At 41.9% G+C, this 21,297-nt stretch overlaps 1 protein-coding gene across 4 annotated transcripts in view; it reads left to right on the forward strand.

Annotated features, from left to right (window-relative positions):
• Positions 1 to 21,297, forward strand: part of CREB3L2 (cAMP responsive element binding protein 3 like 2) — a 70,051-nt gene that overhangs the window by 42,457 nt on the left and 6,297 nt on the right. For 3 of the 4 annotated variants that reach the window (XM_083859469.1, XM_083859472.1, XM_083859471.1), the window contains 6 exons: positions 8,274 to 8,440; positions 10,022 to 10,109; positions 11,862 to 12,043; positions 12,721 to 12,867; positions 14,569 to 14,627; positions 15,756 to 15,824. In XM_083859469.1, the coding sequence (XP_083715595.1) occupies positions 8,274 to 8,440; positions 10,022 to 10,109; positions 11,862 to 12,043; positions 12,721 to 12,867; positions 14,569 to 14,627; positions 15,756 to 15,824 (712 nt within the window). The remainder of the gene's footprint in view (positions 1 to 8,273; positions 8,441 to 10,021; positions 10,110 to 11,861; positions 12,044 to 12,720; positions 12,868 to 14,568; positions 14,628 to 15,755; positions 15,825 to 21,297) is intronic. The other variant, XM_083859470.1, reaches the window with a different exon arrangement.

A 21,297-nucleotide genomic window follows, 5' to 3' on the forward strand; every position in this document is an offset into this window, starting at 1 on the left:
CAATAAATCCAGCCCTCATCTCAGACAGGGCTATGGAAAACCGTTGCTTCGGGATAGAGTTCACAGGCAGTAATCAGTGTCATGCATTGTCTTTTCGCATAGCAGTACCTCTGGGCTTGAGGCTCCGTTTGGTCTTCATATGTTTTATTTGTATCCATATGTATGCACACATATAATATACACATATATATGTAGTATATATGTGAGTCATAAGAGTTTTATTATTTAAAGTAGATTATATTACGTATCCTTATTTTATTCTTTTTATATAGGCTATATAGAGAGAGGTACAATGTCCTGCTTCTGTCTGTTTTTCTCCAGATACAATGAACAATGAAAACGGGAATCTCTGCTGCACTGACTGTGGAGAAAACTTAAATGAGCAAAGAAATTCACTCGTGCTTTCAAAAGTTGCTGTCAAAGCCATACTGATGATTTTTAGAGCATATCCCTGCAACTTGTTTTCTGCATCTTTTTTTTTTTTAATGTGTTTATTTAGGAAATGAGGAGAAAGCCATTTAGTGGGAGTGGCCTGTATTTGAATGATTTTTATGTGGAAAGGTGTCAGTCAATCCTTGTCACCATCTACAGTGTTAAAATCATGGAATCATAGAATACTCTGAGTTGGAAGGGACCCATAAGGATCATCAAGTTCAGTTCCTGGCCCGGCACAGGACACACCTAGAATCAGACCATATGCCTGAGAGCATTGACAACAACTACATTTACACCAGAGTATGAGAAGATTTTTGAACTTCTATATATCTAAGGTCCACAATCTCAATAGGTCACTCTGCATCAGCCCTCTAACTCCTACTTGAGCAGCAGCATGTCTGAAAAATGTTAGTTTTGATTTAGAGGTGGGTGTTTACTTATGGTTACTGTAATAATTGTCAGCTTTATTTGCAGTCTGGCCTTCTTTAGCTTCCAGTTACACATAGATGAGATCTCATTATAGTCTTTGTTTCTTTTAAAGAACCATCTGTTCTCTGAAACCTCTTTCCTTAGGTGTTTGTAGGCTGTGATTAAGTTCCCTCTTGATTGCTGCTTGGATACAGTCTAAATGAACTGCACTTCCTTGATGTTTCTCCCTAGGTGGAATCTTCTGGACATTCAGCTATTGTCATGCCTTGCTCAATACAGGGACCTTTGCAGTTTCTTTTTCAAACGCTTTGTCAAGTGACTACAGGAACTGATTTCCCAGGAATAGTTTCCCTGATGATGCATATTATGGGAATACTCCTCCCACTTCCAGTCCTGCTGTTTGTGAAACCAGTGATCTCATTTTTTCTGTAGTGTTGCACTGACAGCTTGTACTCACTTAGTTATGCACTGTGAGCATCAAGTCCATTTCATATGTGTTGAAGCCATAATACAGATCTGCCTTCACAGCATATGTGTGGGGTGTGAGGAGGAAAATTCAGACCTGAGAGAGAGAGAGGACTGTTTTATTTGACCACATTGTTTCTGTGGATAACTTTCTCATAACTTAAAAGAAAAGAAATCATAGTCTTATGTAGGACATTTAATGACATCCAACTTTAAGGCTGTAAATCCAGCTACCACTTCAGTGTGTGCCTGACTTCCAGGTATATAAAGTTGATGTGTCTTTGTTTCTATCCTAGTAAGTTTGATAGTGGTGAAAATTATCTGTGGGTTTTACATGGTCTCCATGCTGGTCAAAGAGGGAATACCGGTATGAACGATGATCATTTGTTATGAAAAAAGCTATTTCTGCTATGCATTTTAATTACTGTGTATCACTGCTGCTCATCTTTGCCCTTTTATTTAATTTTCCCTTCCAGGCACTTTAAAAAGGACCCCAATGTTTGGTAGTCAAACAGTATCTCTTTTGTCGCAGCAGTTCTGAGAGCTTCGGTTTCATTATTGGCGGTGGGAGCGTGTGCACGCTGAGAGGGGGAAATGCCATCTGGAAAATCTGTAAGAGGAACTGTTTGTTGATGAATGTGGGCTCTCACCTCCCAAAGGAGAGAGCGGGAGAGGTACAGGCATTGGAGTTCAGCATTTCAGGCATAATAAACAGGGCTTGTGTCTGACAAGGAGCGTTATGTGAGTCCAGAGCTGGGCACTGAGAACTGTCCGAACCCAGGGGACAGAGAAGGAAACAGTTATTTCTCCAGGAAGGTCCTATTTCCCTTTGGGAGGCGGGAAAGGCTCTGACTCCAAAGCTGGGAACACTGAACTTCCTTCCCTGCAAGTAGCATGTTCAGCAGCATGCCCAAAATGTGAGCATCAGCAGTCCTTTTGGGCTCATGGTGCAGAGCTGCTTCTCTGACAGATCAAGCAGTCATTTTCCCCACAAACAACTTGTGAGCCTCTCCTAAGAGGTGCTTTCCCTTGGCAGCTGTTCTGTGGTGGAGAGCTCCTGAACACCCCTAGATCCTCCTTGTCCATGTATAGAGGCACTCGCCTTGGAGGGAGGATTCAGGGACCCCTTTGCACACAGGGACCCCTGGTGTCGTTTAAGCACCATCTGCATCCAAGTGTGTCATTAACGTGTGGTGTTGAGCCTGCAGATGGTTGTCCACGGCAGGGCAGTACAGAAGCCAGGTGGGCTATACATCCAGCCCTGGGGTGCATGATGATGGTGTAAGGCCTGTCATGCACCAGAAGGAATTAGTTGAAGCCCTATTGTTCAAATCTCTAACACAACTGAAGAGGGAGGCTATTTAAATACACTTGGCTGGAGAACACTTTGACTCATGAAAGAACTTCCTGCATTACCCTCTGCAGAACAGCCAGAGATGGCTTTTCTGATACCTGTGCAGAGCACTTTGATAGTCTGTGGTCTCCTTAAGTTTTCAGTTTTGTTTTTCTCTTAAGTTATTTTATCCATCGCTCGAACAGTGAACTTTAAGGAGGAGGCAAAAGCTGCCTCTTCATTCTCATCATGCAGATAAAGATATATCCCTTGATGATTCTAGAGGTCTTATTTGCACACTGGTTTGAAATAACATTCAGTGCATGCATCTGTTTTCTGTGATGGAGATCTGTAATGGTGGTATGGGCTTTTATTCCCCTTGAAGATTGTGTTCAGTGGTGCACCGTTTATGTGGGCTGTTTACATAGTAGTGCTATCTTACTTTTATTTTTACTGCAGGGAAAAAAAAGGTGAAACTCATGTTGTTTTTCTGGATTCTTGCATTCTCTGTACTTGAGAGGCGTGAGGGTGAGATGCAGAGTACGTCTCTCATGTATTCAAAAATGCACAGTAAACACATATGCAACTTAATTATCCAGCAATAAGTCTGTAAACTCTAATGAAGAGTGCTGAAAAGAGTGTGGGGAGCAAGGGACACCATTTTAGTTATTTTAAAGTTCTGTTTTTCTGTACATCTATCAGAAAGGGTGAAATTTAGTCAATGTTGGAAAAGATCTACTTTTTCACAGGAAAGGAGGTGGTATGTTAGACAAGATTGAAGAATTAGTTGGATAGAAATGACAAAAGGAAAGCAAAACTTTCTGGGAACTCTGATATTAGAAAAACTGTACAGTTGAAGTAAGCATTTTGGACCTTGCTTTCCACTTTTCCTACCCTGCCTTTCCGTAACATGTTCATGGAACAAGAAATGAAGCAAAATGTTGCAGTTCTTCTGAGAGATCTGAATATCCTAGAAAGCTGCACCTGGTTTTATGAAGAGACTGTGGAATTTTTTATATCTGTGTATATTGTAAAAATGTTTTTTATAAACACAGAAATGGTATATATTAATGACATGTAAAAACACAGCTGTTGTTGGTTGTGTGTTTTTCATGTGTGCCTAAATCACACACACTGATTACAGCTACAGCTAAACAAGACTGCAGGAGAAGAGGCTCAGGCTTGATGACAAAATAAGCACACGGAAACTTTCTGAAGAAATGTAATTTTAGTCTTGGATACAGGAGATCTTAGGTGCATGTGTCTCAAACCCTGGGTGGCTGTGATGAATGGGTTTTTTGAATGCCTGAGTTGAAACTCTGATGTTTGACTCGTAGCTGTGGTAGGTCCTCACAGCCCAACCTGAAAGTTCAGCGCATACTGGATTTTGATCAAGTGCAATAACAGGGCTAAATCATCTGAAAATTCCAGTTGTCTCCAGTTCTCTCCAGTTGGCCATTTCAAATTACTAGTTACTTTTTGGCCTTAGTCTCTTCATGTCTTACTTGAATTTTCAGCTCCACTATCAAAATGAATTCAGGTCATGGAGTGTTTCCCTAGGAGGGAATTAAATAGCCCTGTGGGAACAAAATTTGAATTGTATTTGGTAAAGGAGAGGTGAGGCTGTGCATGAGACAGTGCAAAGAACAAAACATGGAATATCTTCTCAATTAGTGAAGTACCATGCATTCTGCTTGTTGGATAAAGCATGGGTTCTGTAGAGAAATTGTTTGGTCATCTTATTAAAGCATTCCTATTTTTAGATGTATGTGGTGTGCAAAAGGACACTGAGTTAAACATTCATAGGTATTTCTTAATATCTGGGTGCTTTGCAACCTGAATGTTCAGTTCACATGTGCAATTTACCCGCACTAATACATTGCATGTAGAAGTGTTGGCTGGGATTTTGCTAAGTACTGTGTGGACTCCCTAAATTACATGTTCCATGTGCCAAAATACCTAGTATTTATGGACTTACAAAAGTGTAGGTAAAGAGGAATGCTACTTATCTAAACATTGCATGATAGACTTCTGAGGTTTGTGAAAAATTTCAGCTGGAGAGGGAACTGACAGTCAGGATCACTTATTCAACAGTGAGCTGTTTTGAAGCCTGAGAAGAGATTTTTAAAGAGAGCCAAAGTGACAATACTTAGGATGTATATTTTCTTAGCCATTTGGAGAGATAAATCTCTTCCTTAGGCTTTCTTCTCTCTGTATCTGAATGACTTGCAGCATATTTTGTTTCACCTTCGAGGATGCAGCATTTCTTATTCATATTTGTCTAGAATTTGTACCATCATGAAAATTATACTCTCAGCTTCTTGTTTTGGACTGTGGCTCAAAAGTTCACGTGTACCTCCTGGATCATGTCAAATATAAATATAAACACCTCTAACTTCTTGACACCAGTCATTTACTCTTACCACAGCACATCTTGCTTGGTTTGGAGAAGACACCTACCTCCTTTTTCCCCCAGTGGGTCTCTTGAGCCAGCCCTTGTTGTCCTTTTCATTTCAGTATTTGATATGAACCTTCTTGCTTGTTCTTACTATTCTGTGAAACTTCTCTCTTGGTTCTCTGTAACCCTCTGTCTGAAATACTCTTGTCTTGGAGTGTGTGCCATACCTCTCTGTATTTTTCCTCTTTGCCTAAGTTTTTCTGATTTTGTCTTACATTCTCAAGGGCTTTGGGATAAGGGTTGCCACTTGGCTCTGCTAGTACAGTGCTTGGCAGAGTTCACTAAGGTAAGGAGCTATTATAAGAGTAAACTAAGAATGATTTTCAGATAATTTCAACCTGCTGTGCTCAGGAAGAGGAGAAAGGAGAGTGGGAAATGTCCTTGCAGCTTCCTTGGAGGAGAGGAGGGATTGTAGACGACTACAGAAGCTGGAATGTGTCTAAGGAAAGTAACCTGTAGCACAACACTCCCTGATCCTGGTAATGTGTAACAGCAACTTGGAAAAGGTGGGGGAGGAGAGTATCAAGGTGAGATTTGACCAGTCCTCCATCCCTTTGTTTCACAGGATTGTTCATCTGGAATGACAGCTGTCACCATGCATTGTAAGAGGCAGTGTCAAAAAAATGCCAGATGCAGTTCTTCAGAATTATCTCAGTGCTAAATGCAGTGTGTTGCTGTTGCAGGAAAACATCTGTAATCTACAGACTGGTTAGACTGGCCTAAAGCCTAGAATAACTCTGAGTAGTTTATGCAGATCTAAGTGGTGATGGCAGGGATGTCAGGTTAATCAGCAAAGTTGGCTTCCAGAGGAGTAAAAATGACCAGCCAAAGGCCAGCATATCTTGCTGTCTTAGAGCAGCTGAATATTCATGGTGAGTCTGGGGATTAGAGGTGATAAACATCATAAAGTGGAGCCTTAGAGGACAGGCCCTGTTTTGCTGGTCACTCATGGCTGGATTTCCTTTCTAGTTTCATGATGATATGAATTTGAGAAAATTAAGGGCTAATTACTGGCTACACTAATAGCTCTCATTTATCCATAGCCTTCACGATAGTGCTGCCCCAGGGGTAGCTCAACCCAGAAGTGCAAGAGGCAGCAAAGGGAGGCTCTGCACAAGGTGATGTGGGGCCAGTTTTGGCACAAGTTATCCAAACAGGCATTTGAAAGTTGCATTTGCCAAGGGATTCTGGATTTCCAGGCAGATACCACTTTAAAGGTTTTACCTGAGTGGTGCATACACAGCAAGCTGGGACATAGCTGTGCTCTCGTGTTTGTGAGTAGAGAGGCTCAGGTAGGGTTGAAAAAGAGCAATGTCCTCTCTCCTGAGTTAATATTTAGACAGGCCTACCTATTTTTTTTCCCATAAATGCTTCTATTTTTGCATTTCTGCATTTCCCAGGAAGCTCTGGGAGTAAGCCCTCCAGAAGCTTAAATATGGTGTTTAGCCCTTGCTTTGCAGTTAAATCTGGCAGAGCTGCTGGCCTTGCTGTTCTTGAGCTTCTGATTACAGGATACACTTTTTTCATTTTTAATTCCTTGGTGTGTCTTTACTCAAATTACCTCCTTCCTTGCCAGTGGTGGAGGTTTGATCCCACCACAAAGTAATTGCTAGAACTGGGGATGATCATTCTTCTCCCTTCTTCCAGGCACCCAGCTCCTGCCGGTGTGCTCTGTGTGTGTGTGGTCTTAATAGCAAGGACACACAGCAGCACAGAGGCTGTGAGCCCACTCTTATTTTTGTTACCTGTTTGCAGCTGAACTATGTTGACATCTCACCAGCTCGCACACTCAGCTGTGAATGAAGGGTCTTGTGCAGCCCTGCAGAATGCTGGTGGCGCAGCCACAGCCCCGTGGCTGCCTCCCAGGATGGTGGTGCAGCACACAGTTAATTCAAACATCTGTTGCTTTTACCAGCCCTACGGTGTATGTTTTACTCTCTCTGTTTTAATTTCCTATATGCAGTAAAGAATCTGCTTGAAGGCAGTAGAAAGCTTTGAAAGCAAGATCAGCGCTCTTTTTTCTTTTATGTATATTTGCTTTCAGATTCCAGCTGCTCTACTTAATGGATATGCCTCTCACAACTACTGCTCAGTCATGGCAGAGGGATGCAGTGGACCTAGTATAGGATATTCTCCTGCAAGAGGAGAGACTAAAGTCTTTCAGTTGGCATAGGAAGTTTTCTAAGGCAGAATTGCAATTGCCAAAAATGCTTTTGATTATTTTGTATTTTTAAAAGGGATTGTTAATAGCCTTGTGGAATTGTTTCAAAGGTTGAGTCTTTCCAAGTTCTTGGTACTCAGTTATACTTCAGACCTGGGAAAATAAGTCTGTTTTTCAGCAAGTCAAACAGTGAATGGAAATGGGGAGCTAAACTTACCATGCTGACCTTCTTCCAGTTCTTGGCAATGCTGGGCAAACTCTTCAGCTTTGTCTAGAGAAAAGTTGCATGGCTTTCTCTTGACTAGTGAGCTTTCAATAAGTGAGGTTAGGGAATAATTCTCCCAACACATGATGCACCTTTCATTGCTCCCAGATAAAATATGCATTCTGTACTGTGACTTCCCAGAGGCTCTGTGGAGGAAATTAGCATGATCACCATGCCACTGGTGCTACTGTGAAGTCATCAAAGCCTGTATTCTGTGCGTACTAAATGAATCCTTGGGGAAAAAATATTAGTTAGAAGTTAGGGTGTGACAAATACTTTGTTCTTAAAACTATAATCCCACCATTTGAGCTATGACTGCAGGCAGTAGAAGAAGCAGGAGTCTGTCTAAAGGCTATCTCTAGAAGGAGGGATAAAACTGAGGCATTAGCCTGTTTAGGACACGGCTCCCTGGCTGCTTTACCCAGTGGCTTGTTTAGTCTTGTTCTGCTACGCATTAGCAGCTTTCAGCAATGTACAGCGATTAGTGCTCTGTGTCTGTCCTCGCTGCTGCTCTGTGTATCCTGGGGCTAGGATTAGGTTACAGCCCTGAAATGGCATGGTTATCTGCATTGACTGAGCGCTGAATAGTAAGGGCAGAGTTTTGTTGACAGAATAAAATGTCTTCTGTGTTTGTTTCCCTTCTCTGGAGGAGGAATGACATTATTTTCATTTGTAGTCTTTCTGTTTCTGATCTAAACATGTGGTGTCCAATTTCCTTCCCTGGCAGGTGACCTGGAAAATGAGGAATGGTGTCTGGCTACAGAGTTTACTCCAGCTGCAATAAAGACTGAGCCAGGGCTATGTGAGACATCAGGCCTGGCTCCCTCAGTCAGTCTCACCGTCACAGCCACATCGCTGGAGGGGGAACAGCCTCAACTACAGACAGATGCCCTGGTACTGCAGACTCTCTGTTCTCTGTGCAAACTAGCTGCAGGTTCTCCTAAGGCTGCATACCAGCGTAGCCTCCTTGGTGCCAGCGCTTGGCAGTTCAGGGTGCACACTGCAGTGTGCTTTAATGGTTTTAAATGTTTGCTGGTGTTCCTCTATCACTGTAAGAGCTTGTGTTTCAGACTGCTTGTCTGCATCTTTAGCTCTTAATGGTTTGATATACAGCTTTGTCTGGGGTCTTGGGTTTGTAGAAATATTTGAATAGTTTCTAATGAACCAGTTGCACTTGAACTGACTAATCCATTTGCTATGTCAAGCCTGTGACAAGCTGAGTGTCTTTCATAAGAATTCACTTTAATGCTGCTATGCCTTCCCCTAACCAGAACAAGACTCCTTGTTTGGATTGATTGGAGAGTTTCCCCATTTGCCTGCAAAGTTACTTTTTCCAGATATGTGGAGCTTTGACATTTCAAGCTGCTGCCACTTCCGGACCAATGAGCCTCACAAGGAGCTTTGTGATGCTTTTCTGACCACAGCTGGAGCAGCCAGTGGGCCTTCTGAAGAGCTTAGTTTGTGATTGGGTTAAGGAGAATGAGCCGCAGCAGCTGGTGGCTCACCAGGGTCCCCAGCCAGTGGAGGAAGAAGCGTGGCTGTTGTCAGCCCTCAGGATGCAATGTCAGTCCAGGGTGGAGGGAGTTGATACATGCTGAAAATAAATGCTTCCACTTGGATGTGGATAAGAATATGTGCAACAGAAATTATTTTATGAGAAACTGAAGAAAGCTAGGCACAAGTTTCCCATAATTTTCTCCTAGCTTGAATGTGCTGTTCCCAAGACATAGTCCTGCTGTAGCTTGGGATGCTGTGACTTGCAGAGTATTGGGACTTCCTGCTGTTTCGTTGCTATTGCATGGATTTGTTACACAGGTTACTGAGAGAGATTTTGGCTGCAATTAACCTGCTAGTGTACCAGACTGGCTTCCTCAGGCCTGGGACTGTAGCACACAGACAGGCTCTGGGCAGCAGCTTGGCAGCCTGGTGTGCCAGCCCTGTCAATGGGGCAAGCCAGGTGTCTTCCAAACCTCAGTCAGCAGTGACTGTCCCTTTTCCTGCTCCTCAGCACTGTGAAAGGAATTTAGGTCCCAAAACCTGGTGCTCAGTGACTGCAGCTTGCTCTTGCACTCAGATGACAATGACCTTTAACAGGCTCTCCCTGACTCTCAGGAGTGTGTCGGTCCTTGCTCAAACAGACAGTGCAGTCCAGCAAATCCTAGCAGCCGCTCTGTTGCTAAGAGAAGTAATTTGAGTGGGTTACATGTTAGCTTTCAGTCTGAAATGTCATCTCTGAGGCGTAATCTTTTATTTTAGCTAAATATAGTAGTAAGAAAAGGCATAGTGGGGCTAGTCAGGGCAGTATTCTCTGTAGCCTCGTTTAGCAAACTGTGTGAAGCAGTTAAAGCTTTGCCTGTGGCAGAGCAGGAGGAGAGGAAACCTCTCCATTTATGGAGAAGTAATCCTTGTGTCCTTCTGTTAAGATTTTTAATATGTGTACTCCAGGTTTTCATGATGTTAATTTCTCTTTTCTAGATGAAACCACTGACCCAGAAAGTTCTTCCAGAGATTAAATTGGAGCCCCATGAAGTGGATCAGTTCCTGAACCTCTCTTCTAAGGAAGGTCTGTTAAATACCAAATGAAAATATAGGGGTTGAAGTCCAGAAAGTACAATAAATGTACTTTACCCTGATAAAATATTTGGATTTCTCATTCACCATGTTAGCTTTTAGGCTGAAGCTGTTGTTTTATATAGATTCAACTCAAGCTGTTGAAGAACCAGCGTCTATCTGAGCCTTTATGTGAGGGTTTTTTTCCTTTCTTTCTTCCCCCTCCCAGCCTTTTTCATCACAAAGAAAATGATCTTTTTTTCTCTGTAGGGTATTGATAATTGTACTGAAGGAAACTTGAATTATTCATGTACATGATTATTTAGGATAGAAAAGAAATCAATTTGAGGAGACTTAGTTAAGATATAAGAAACTTTACTGTTAACCTCTGTTGCAAAAGCAGGATGTGAGTTTATATGAAAATAAAAATTAGGTGAATCTGTAGCATATTAGTTTTAAGAACAATTGTTATCTCTTTGTACTACACTCTAATGTGGAAGGAGAAGCAAAGATCCCTACCCTGAAAGCTAAACAAAATTAAAGCTAAGAAAACTTTAGAAGAGCCAAATATTTGATGTGAAATCTGAGCAGATAACTGCATTTCAGTTAGAAACACTTGATATTCTGTTAGTGAATTTATTTCTGTGAGTAAGTAGTACTGCTCTAGGGAGAGAAGCAAATGATGTAGCAGGTGGATAAAGGGAGGCTGTATCTCAACCCAGGTGTAGATTTGTTTGCTCACTTTGTGGGATTAAGGGCCTTTCTGTTTATCAAATATGTTTCTTCTTCTGGCAACTGCAAGAGCTAACATGTGAGACAAAAAGAGTATTAAAGATTTTTTTAATTACTATTTTTCTTCCATCCTCCCTCACCATGCATTTGATATTTTCAACTCAAATTTGCAAAGCATAACAGAAGTGGAAGGTGGAAAATTAGCCCTCTATCTTCCTACTTCAAAATTCAATTGCTGTAAATTTAGCTCACATGAAAAAGTGACTTAGTTATGGCTGTTTTGAGCATCTGCTAAATTGTCCATTTATTAAGAGTAGGTGAGACATGCCCTGTTGCTCTCAGTCCAGGCCCATTTGATCATAAGCAGCACTTTGACAATTCTAGAACAGGTTCTTTTGGCTGCAGTTGAGTTTATCTTATGGCCCTGGATAGACAGTGTGAAAGAGCTTCCTGCAGTGGCTGCCTGTGCTGCTCCTGCTCCATCAGTGCATTGAAGCCTTTCCTGTCACTAGGTTGTCAGTCGCTTCTCAGCTGTGCCAAATCATGTCCTTAGGAGGCCTTTCTCTTCTTTCTGATCATGGAGCTCCTTGGATGTGATCCCTTCCCTTGCAAATACTGGCAAATGGTTTAATCCATGGCAAAGTTAGAAAATACTATTGTTTTTGGAGAGAAAGTATGCTGGCTCACAGCCCCTCTGTTAACTGTGGTTTCCCAGGAACAGGGAACTCGTGCTTTACATTATACATTAGCCTCAAAGCATTTGAAGAAGGAGCTGAAGTGTAGGTAGAAGTGACTGGAGCATATGCACAGAGCCCTGTTTTGTCTGTCAAACCTAAAGATAGCTGCTGCATTTCATTCCTTCTTTGGAGACCTGCATGCTCTGAACCTCTTCCAAGTTGCCACTTTTGCTCGATCCATTTTTTAGCAGACACTCCTAGTCTTGGAAACTGTGTGGTGTTGGTGGGGGCTGTAGTGGCAATTTAAATTGACACCTTAAACCCTTGTGTTACTTTCTGTCTCTCTTGCCATTTAGCAGTGGATCCCCTGCATTTGCCTCCCACCCCTCCGAGCAGCCATGGCAGTGACTCCGAAGGAGGGCAGAGCCCGGCTCGATCACTCCCTCCTTCCAGCCCAATCCAGCTCCAGGCCACGGCTAAGGCTGTGTCACGAACAGCTTCAGTGCTCTCCAATTCCCCTCTCCTGACTGCACCACATGTAAGTTGAGCTGGCTTTCTCCACCATTTATCTGTGTCTCTCTATCCCTTTTTTTTTTCTTTTTTTTTTTTCCCTTTTTTAATTACTGGTTTTGACAGAGATTTGCTAACTTTCTATTGTTGTTTCGATGAATTCATCTCTGGTCAAAACTGCAGATCCAGTAATTCTTGCTCACTGGTCTGTCCTGTTCCCGCAGGGAACATCGTGTGCCTCTCCTCTAAGCTGAGACAGGGTTCACTGGTGTTATTAGGTTTATCCCATCATGGACTGTGTTATGCTTTAGGGCCCAGCCTTGCTGGGTTGACCTGTCTCTGGTAGATCTGCATCTGTCCTCTTCTTGTGTCATTAGCAAGTGGTGATCCTTGGGGAGGGATTTTCAGTAGTGTTTCTCATGTGTCTCTTTCCCTGTTTGAGCCAAAGGCAGTTTTACTCTTGGCCTCAGTGTGTACAGAGCTGGGCCAAGAACAACTGTTCTGAGGGCATCCTGTCCCAGAGGTTTGAACTCTGAATGGAAGTTACCTGTAGGATCTTCCACACATTCCCAGTTGCAGGAGGCTGTTGTAGTAGGCCTAGTCCTCTCTGAAGTGAGAGACCTGCTGCCTCTCCTCCCTAACAACCTCTTCTTCTAGGACTGTGCACTTACACTTGTGTTTATTTCATTTCTATGACCCTTGAAGAAATTACAGGGGACAGGCCCTCTCATCCTGACAGAGGAAGAGAAGAGGACACTGATAGCAGAGGGCTATCCAATCCCTACCAAACTGCCCCTGACAAAAGCAGAGGAGAAAGTTCTAAAGAAAATCCGCAGGAAAATAAAAAACAAGGTAAATATTAGTTAGCTTTGCTGGGTGATTCCTGTTTTTCCTTCATTTTTAAAAATGCTGCAGAATTCGGCAGTAGTGGTCTGTGGTACTGTTGCATGCTCTAAGCTGTCTTTAAACAAAATACTTTTCTTTGTTCCTAAACACATCCATCAAATTGTCTGTCAGTTTAAGTGTGCTTCAGAGTAGGTATTTACCTGACCCCATTAACAATAGAGTATTTAGCAGGCAGGGTATCAAGTTGCTGTGGCTTGGCTCCATTTAAAAATCAGTACAATCCTACCCTTATGGTAGGCAAAGAACTCTGTATTCTTTGCATGGTGAGGGAGGTGTTCTTTTCTGTTTCCTGTTTTAAAATATGATGTGTATTTCAGTACACTAGTCTTTTGATCACTGAATTCAGTGACTTGCCAAAGATGGTACCAAAGATGTCAAATGTCCTACAAGTCCTTTTTTTTTTTTTTTTTCCTTCTGACATGGGGAAGATCTTAATGATAGGGAAGAATAATTTTTTTTCAGACCTGGCCAGCTCACTTGTTCTAGAGGATTTTAGCACCCTTTTCATGGTTGGTGTATTCTGCTACTGGTTTTGCAGATAGAGGTGTAAATTTGGGCACACTGAATTGGAATTTGGTCTTGTAATTTTTTTTTCAAAATTTTCTGAAGTGATCTTGTGCGCTTCATGTACCACTTACATAGAGTCAGAGTTATTTATATATAGGAGAAATCTGGAGGTCCTTTGGTCAAAGCCCTGGCTTGGAAAGTGGGGTCAGCTTGGAATAGGCTGCTCAGGGTCTTGTCCAGTCATGTTTTACTGCCCCAAAGATTGACATGTCCCCTGAGTCTCTGGGCACCATGTTTTCATATAGGCCACTCTTGTAAAAACAAATAAATAGAATCCCTAATGTGTGATTGGAATTTCCTTTGCTGCAAATTGTATTTGATGCCTCTTGCCATTTTGCTGTGTGCCTCTGAGAGCTCTGACATCATCTTTGCTGCACGAGATAGTTGAACACAGCAGTAAGATTCCCTCCCTGGCCTTCTCTTCTTCAGTCTGAACAAGCCCAGCTTTTTCTGCCTTTCCTGAAATGTCATGTGCTCTGGCATGCTTATTATAGCAGGGATCTGCCTCTAGGCCTGCTTCTGTACATCCAAAGGATTTATTTCTGAGCCATGGACTGCACTGCTGTACTCAGCTGTGGTTTTCAGCCACTGAGCAGAGGGGGAAGAACCACTCCTGGACCTGCTAACTACAATCTCATTGATGCAGACCCACATTTGGTTGGTGGCTTTTCCAGCAGGGGCACACTGCTGACAGATGTTTCACTTGTTCATCAGGACCCTATGTCCTTTTCTGCAAAGCTGCTTTCTAGTACATTCATGGGCTTTTCCTCTCCTGGATGCAGACATTGTCCTGGGATCATCTTTTGGTATTTCTCCTAGGATATTCTCTCCAGATGAATCTGATTTCCTTTTTAAGGTTAGCAGGGGATGATCTTTTTTTTGTGTGTGATTGAAAGGAGGAGCCTTGCTTCAGAATGTGGAAATAGATCAAGTCAGTGCTTTGCTTGCCAGGAACAGAAATGAGAACAAGACTGAGGCTTGACTCTAATAACATTGGGGTTTTTTACCAGTTTATTAATTCATCTCTGACACTTTTGTTTTCTATGCAAATATTTGGTATTTTTCCTCCGTTTTCCTTAGATCTCTGCCCAGGAAAGTAGAAGAAAAAAGAAAGAATACATGGACAGTCTGGAAAAAAAGTAAGCCAGCCTCCTTCCTGTTTCAAGCAGTCCAATAGCACTATTTGTGGGACTGGGAAGGGATCCAGCTGTGGCTGCTGGGACAGTTCCATGCACAAAGTGCCAGGTGCCATCTCGTGGCAGTGACTGAGAAAAGGCCCTGCTCCTGCCAGCTGCTTGTCGGGGTCAGAACTGTGCCTGCCTGCTAAGGTGCCAACAAACACTTCACACCTTAAATTAGGCAAGACCCAGCTGTATTGGCCTTTGCCTCAGGCAACTGTGTTGGCCTAGTGGACTGGCAATGTTCAGGGAAAGATGGATCCAGAGTGAGTATATTCTGTCTTCTAGTGCAGATGAAAACAGAAATAGGAAGTGGGTGAGTCAGGACTGCCTGGGAAAATAAGCAGGACTCAGGAAAATAGCGTGTGACCTGATCAACTTCCCTTAGCAAGCAGGAGCCAAACCCCCAGTTAGTGATTTATATCCCAAATTAATCTTTCTTCCAGGAGATGAATATTCTAGTATTACTCTTATGCAATTCACCAGATGGTTCTGTTAAAACCCTTGTACCATCTTTGGTTATATCCTTGATGTAATTTCCATTTTTTTCTTGTCTCTTTATAAGTCTGTCATACTTCCTCAGAGCTACTCTTCTGAAATTCCACCTCATGCATACCAGATATCAAGGCTATTTCCTTTTCTCTTTTTTCTTCTTGAAGCTATTCAAGAATGGTCCTGTTTGTCTTCTTAGGAGTCACATATTTTACTTGGACCTCTTTCATGTTACATGACAATCTCCTTTAGTTTGGGGATTTCCAGGGATGGTTTGGAAATGGGTAGTATTTTGGTTCAGTCTTGAGCACTGTCTTTAATTTCGTGGCTTATTAGCCCTCATAAACTTGAAATTTGAGGCTCTGATTTCAGAATCATTTCAGAATTGCATTTGCCAGACAGCTAATGCAACTTTTGCCATGTATTTCACACTATGAAGTGTGATTAAATATTACGACTGAAGTTCATTGGTGTAATGTTTCTTTAAATGTAGGCAGGGTCACAGAGCTCTCAGTGAAAGCAAGTTTAGCTTGTTTTACAATCAGTTGAATAAATAACTGATGTGTTTATATTTCTGTTTCACTGTGCTGTCTCCAGAGTTGAGACCTGCTCAAATGAAAACAGTGAGCTGCGTAAGAAGGTTGAGGTCCTGGAGAACACTAACAGGTAAGGTATGGAGATCATCAAATAAAACCTGGTAGCGGGATATTACCATGAAAAGTGAGAATCTGGAGGTTAAGAGATCAACTGAAATGTGAACAATAGCTGTGTCTGGTGGGGTTCATGTCAGAGAAAGATGTGGAAGGCCTGTGACTGCAGTGGGATGTAAAGCATGGAGTTCTTGATGTCATGTCTTAAACTGCCTCCCCAGCCTGTTGTGTGCTTGAGAAACCTTTCAGCACTCTTTTCTGAGTTCATCCACTATCCAAGGGAATGTAATTAGTAATACAAAACAAACAAACAAAAAAACATCTATAGTCCAGCTCTCCCAATTTTCGTTATTTAGTGAAATTTTGCCAGGAAACTTTAACCTTAGACATGACACTTCCAGAAATTACAGTGCTGAAACTCAAGGGTCATTATTAGTTCCTTATGCACTACTAGATGCCCTTGCAATTATTGTGCCCCCTTCTAACTTTATCACACTCCAGAATTTCCTTCATTTGGAGGGGAAAATCACCTTCTTGCTTCTTCATTTCTGAAGAAATGGGTGACTCAGTGGTGGCTTTTTCAAAGGACACATGACAGAAAATGTTGAATAGCTAAGCTTTTAATTGGGTGTCAGCTGAGAGTGTGCGGTGTCAATCCTGGCTTATGCTCAGTGTGTCAAATTCCATTGAGTAGGTACTAGATGAGGTAGGTAGTAGATGAGCCCACTCTTAACACATCCCAGTTAGAGGCAGTTGCAGTGATGGTTGAATATTACCAAGGAACATGATGGTGACACTGAAGTGTGGGAGGAGGCTGGGTTCTGAAGATAAGACCCATGATCATGGAAAATGGCCCTAGAGCTGATCTGGCAGCCAGTGCATTGCTAATTGAGTGGCATGTGTTGTTTCTAATCTCTGGATCAAATCTCTAATTTCATGAAGCCAGACCCTGTAGTACTGTGACTTGCTGGAGAGTGTCTCCCACACACTGCTCATGCATAAAGACATCTGCTGCTTGCCTGAAGAGAGCCAAGGCAGTTCTGTGCCTCTTATATCATTGGCCAGGGTTTGACATAAAAGAAACAGGAACTATTCTGTAGGTGTGGAGAAGGGATGTCTCACGCAGAATCTCTCCCAGAAGGTACTGAAGCCAACTTCTCTTAAGAAAAGGTGCAGCTGTAGATTATCCTATCCCCTTGGGAGTAATATATTGTCAACCCCACGGCTGATCTCCCCAGTTAAGATAAATTTGGCGAGCTGTTTTCTTCTCTGAGCTGTTGAGGATGTACTCATGAGAAAAGCTTTTTTGGTATTGTCCATCCTTTCAGAAAGGACCTTTAGCATCTTATCTATTATTTGATTATTGTAATTCTTTCATGCTAAATGCTCTAAAAAGTTTTAGGTAAGTGATACTATCTCCAAATCCTTCATACTTTGGCCATGTGGGATGAGTTGCATTGTTTCCTTCCCTCTGCAATAGCATTGATATTGATCTATAATTTCTTGCAGAGAAGCAGATGTTCATCCTTCTGCACAGAAATTCTTGTAATTCGTGGCAATGCTGTTTTGGCTGTTTAGATACCAACTGTGTCTAAAATCTGCTAAGGCTTCCATGTGAAGTACTGAGAAATTTGTTAAAGTGCTTGCATTCATCAAACCTCAGTTTTGTAACATATCATATTATAGAGTTTTCCACCTTAACTCCAAAAAGCCATTTTTCCTATTTACTGTATAATTGTGCAACTGTCTTATTCAGAGAATGGTTCCTGGTCTGGACAAATGTACATTATCCACATTCTACAATGAATTCAAAATATCTCATTTCCTCACTGGTATTTACACAGAGCCTTGGTGTGACATCCAGAAACTGTTAACATGTTTCAGAACTTGTCTTCACAGCATCCTATAGCTGGAACTTTCATCTCCTACATGCAGTCAGGAATCTAAGTTTGGAGCAGTGGTGGTCAAAATTACTTAGTGTCAGTTTGGTGTGTCAGACACCTGAATTTATCTGTTTAGGACTTTATTTTTCGAAGTCCCTAGCACAGTTATGCACACATATATCTTATTTAATATGCCCAAGGCAGAGCCCTAGTTGACTTTAGCTGTAACTTTGAGTATTTTCATTTCAGTGAAAAATGAAGACATCATTGAACGTATTATCTAAAAGTAGATTTACAGACACCAGAGCTGTTTTCCCATTGTGAAAGACTGTTAAGAGTGGAAGAAAGATAATAAGAAAATAAGATCTATGATTACATGTTAAAATGGTGCATTCAAGTGTAGATGCAGACAAAGCTGGATTTTTACCTTGCTGGAAAATTGAGCTGTAGTTGCTTACCTAAAAGTTCATGAACATGTATTGCTCTCAGTCACTATCACGTTTGTGTAGTCTAGCTGGATTGAGAGGAACTGAAGGGCAATTTCCAAAACATACAACTATTGAACAGCAGTTTCCTTTCAGTATGTGCAATCGTATTTTAAGTGTATGTTAAGCTATATATAGAAAACATTTGTATAGATAGATACCTAAGACTTCAGGGAAACCCTGCTTGCATTTCAAAATCTGGCTCCAAACCATGGAAACACTAGATTTTTTTTCTGATGAAAGTGTTCCTTCATTAATCTCAGTAACATGAAAAAAATTAGAAGATTCTTCCTTGAAAGCCAGCCTTAACCTGAAGTCTGGTTCTGAAAAGATGTCACGTCAAAGGTGCAAGTATGGTCAAAAAATTTGCATCTAGGAGCATCTCCTTTGTCATTTACATATCTTAAAAGACAAGGCAGAAGGCTGGGGATCAAGATGCTGGAGTTTTTAATTCTCATTACTCTGAGTGGGTGAATGCAGCATTTTTGTCGGCTTTAGTATTAGAACACTAGCATATGCTACCTCTCTTAATTCGTGTGACTCAATCCCTTAAAAGAAACCCATCCAAGTTCCTTCCTAGGCAGTTTTCTCAAAACTAAGGCAGCACATTATTACACGCTTACCTGTTTTGTCTTACAGCCACAAGTGAGCCATTGGTTTGAGTAGCATCTAAACCTGTGGAGCACTGCTTTCTTAGAAAGCAAAGGGTGTGAGAAGAAGCTGGTGCTGGGTGTTGAAATAAGTTGTCCCAGTCACCAGGAAGGCTTGACCCACTCACATTTTGACACTGAGACCAAAGGCAGAAACTGCCAGTGATCCAGAGTGTTGCAAACATTCTCTGACACCAGTGTTGTCTACCTGGGAGCCAGGTCTGTTTGGGCTTAAAGACAATTTTGAAACATCTGGTTCTGGGTATGATGTGTTAAGAAGTGCTTTTGCTTCTCACTTTTGTTGAGTCTGTATTTGTAAATATCTTGATGATCCCTTTTCTTGGAGAAATGATAGACATATCTAGTGCATGTATGGTTGAGAGTGTCACACATGGACAGTGAATGCAAGTGGCTGCCAGAGTTGCTGCCATGGAGTAACAGTAGCCAGCTGTGTAGATCTGCACTAACAAGCACTTTAAAGGCAATGTCTTATAAATAAAAATGGTATATTCTTCCATTTCTCCAACTCCTGAAGATCAAGTTGCACATCAGTCTGACCCACCAAGGGTTTATCAGCCCCAAAGCTGTCAGACTTCACTGATTTGCGTGGCTATTCTTTCATTTGACACTGGTAAAGTCATTTTACCAAATCATTTTCAAGGAGTAAAGGATCTAGGTTTAAGTTGCAATGAGATATCTTGCACATAATTTCAGGCCACCTTTACAATATTTGACAAACCTTGGCAGCTCTAGAGTAGCTCCTTACTTTCAGACCAGCAGGACATTGGTTTTCGTGCTGAAACATCTTTTACAAAAAATTGCTGGAGATTTTCTTTGTAATTCAAATGAGGGAAAAATATGGGTTTAAGTGTATTTTAGGGAAAACCTTACTTTGGAATTTGTCCCCTTTCCTACAAATGGGCCAGGCAGAAAAGGAACCTCTGTGTAGAGTAAAAGAATAATTTTTCTCTCTCCTTATCAGGATTAGGCTTTGTTCCTCACACTATAGGAACAATCCTCTAAAAACTTTTGCTTAAGATAAAGTGTTTGGTGTTCCGTAGAAGATATTATTTGTTTGAGTTTTTTTGTTTGTTTGAATCAATGTTGGATTTTAAACAGAAACACTGACTCCAGGAGATTTCCCAGGTGGTTCTGTAGTGACAAGTTTTCTCTCCTTAATTAAAGTATCACTGAAAGCAGAGGGGAAGGCTTGACTTGGTCTATACCTTGGTAGGGAAAAGGTGTCTTCTGAGGATGAATATATAGTGAATATGCACCAAAACCAAGACCTCACAGACAGACCAAGTTTGCTGTCAGTATGTGGGAGGAAGTGCAGGAGTCTTCAGTCACTTTACAGCTTTCCTATGAGGTGCCTCCATTGGCAAGGAAAAGCGTGAAAGCACACTCACACCCTCCTACGGAATTGACCCTCTAATTGAATATCCCTGGGAAAGGTGTCAGACACAGTGAAAATAATCCCTGTGGGTGCAAACCCCCTTAGCATGCTGTCTTCAGATTGCATTTTCTCCTGTTAGGACTTAGCCATAGACAGTAAATTCCACTAAAAGCATTTGTGGCCTTTCTACTGCTATTTAGAGGCAGCATCATAGTTTAGGGAAGTCCCTTTTCTGCAGGGCAGAGATCTGCTCGTTTTGCCACTCCTGGTCCAGATCACCCATGCAGCTGTCCAGTCACAAGCTTTTGCATGGGAATCTTTTAACCTCAGAATCCAGTCTTCCACCATTGCAGATTCAAATAGAGAATACAAGCACCAAAGAGTGTCCCATTTTGGCAGTGGCAGGATAAACTGATGTTGTCTCTGATCAGACTTGTTTCTTGTTCTTGCCTTGGTTCTTGCTCACAGTTTGGAAATGCACTTGTATCCTGTAAGCTCCACACACTGAGTCCTTGTCTGTTGAGAAAAAAACCCAGGAGCTCTGTTCGAACTGATAAATTACTTGGGGAAGAAAGGCATTTTATGTGAAGGTATTTGGTAAATAAGGTGGGGGATGAATCTTCCTCTGTGTATAGGAGACCTCAGAATACCTGCCTAATCACACTTTCCAAAGAGTCTGTTTTATAATCAGCTCTCTGGGCCCACTCTGCCCAACAGGTTTTTTAAATTGAGCATGAAAAGGCAGAGATGAGCAAAATGAGGAGAATTGCCTCTTCTCTGTTGATTTCCTCACCAGCCATTAGCTGTTTTCTCACTGACGCCTCCACAAAAAGTGGCAAGAATGATCAGCATTTTAAGGGTGCTGCTGCTGCCAGCCCCCGAGCTGAGGAGGAGGAGAGCTCCTTCCTCCTCACTCTGCAGAGCTGTTCTGCATCAAGCCCAATGAGTCAGGCCTGACATGAGGGAAAGATCTAGTCTTCCAAAATAGCACAGAAAGTTCAGGGTTGAAAGGGCATTGCTGTCTAACAAAGCTGTTAGCACATGGTGGTAATACTGTGGGCTACGTGTTCTGTGC

The sequence above is a fragment of the Zosterops lateralis genome, assembly GCF_965231275.1.
Source record: "Zosterops lateralis genome assembly, chromosome: 4".
In the NCBI taxonomy this organism is placed as follows: domain Eukaryota; kingdom Metazoa; phylum Chordata; class Aves; order Passeriformes; family Zosteropidae; genus Zosterops; species Zosterops lateralis.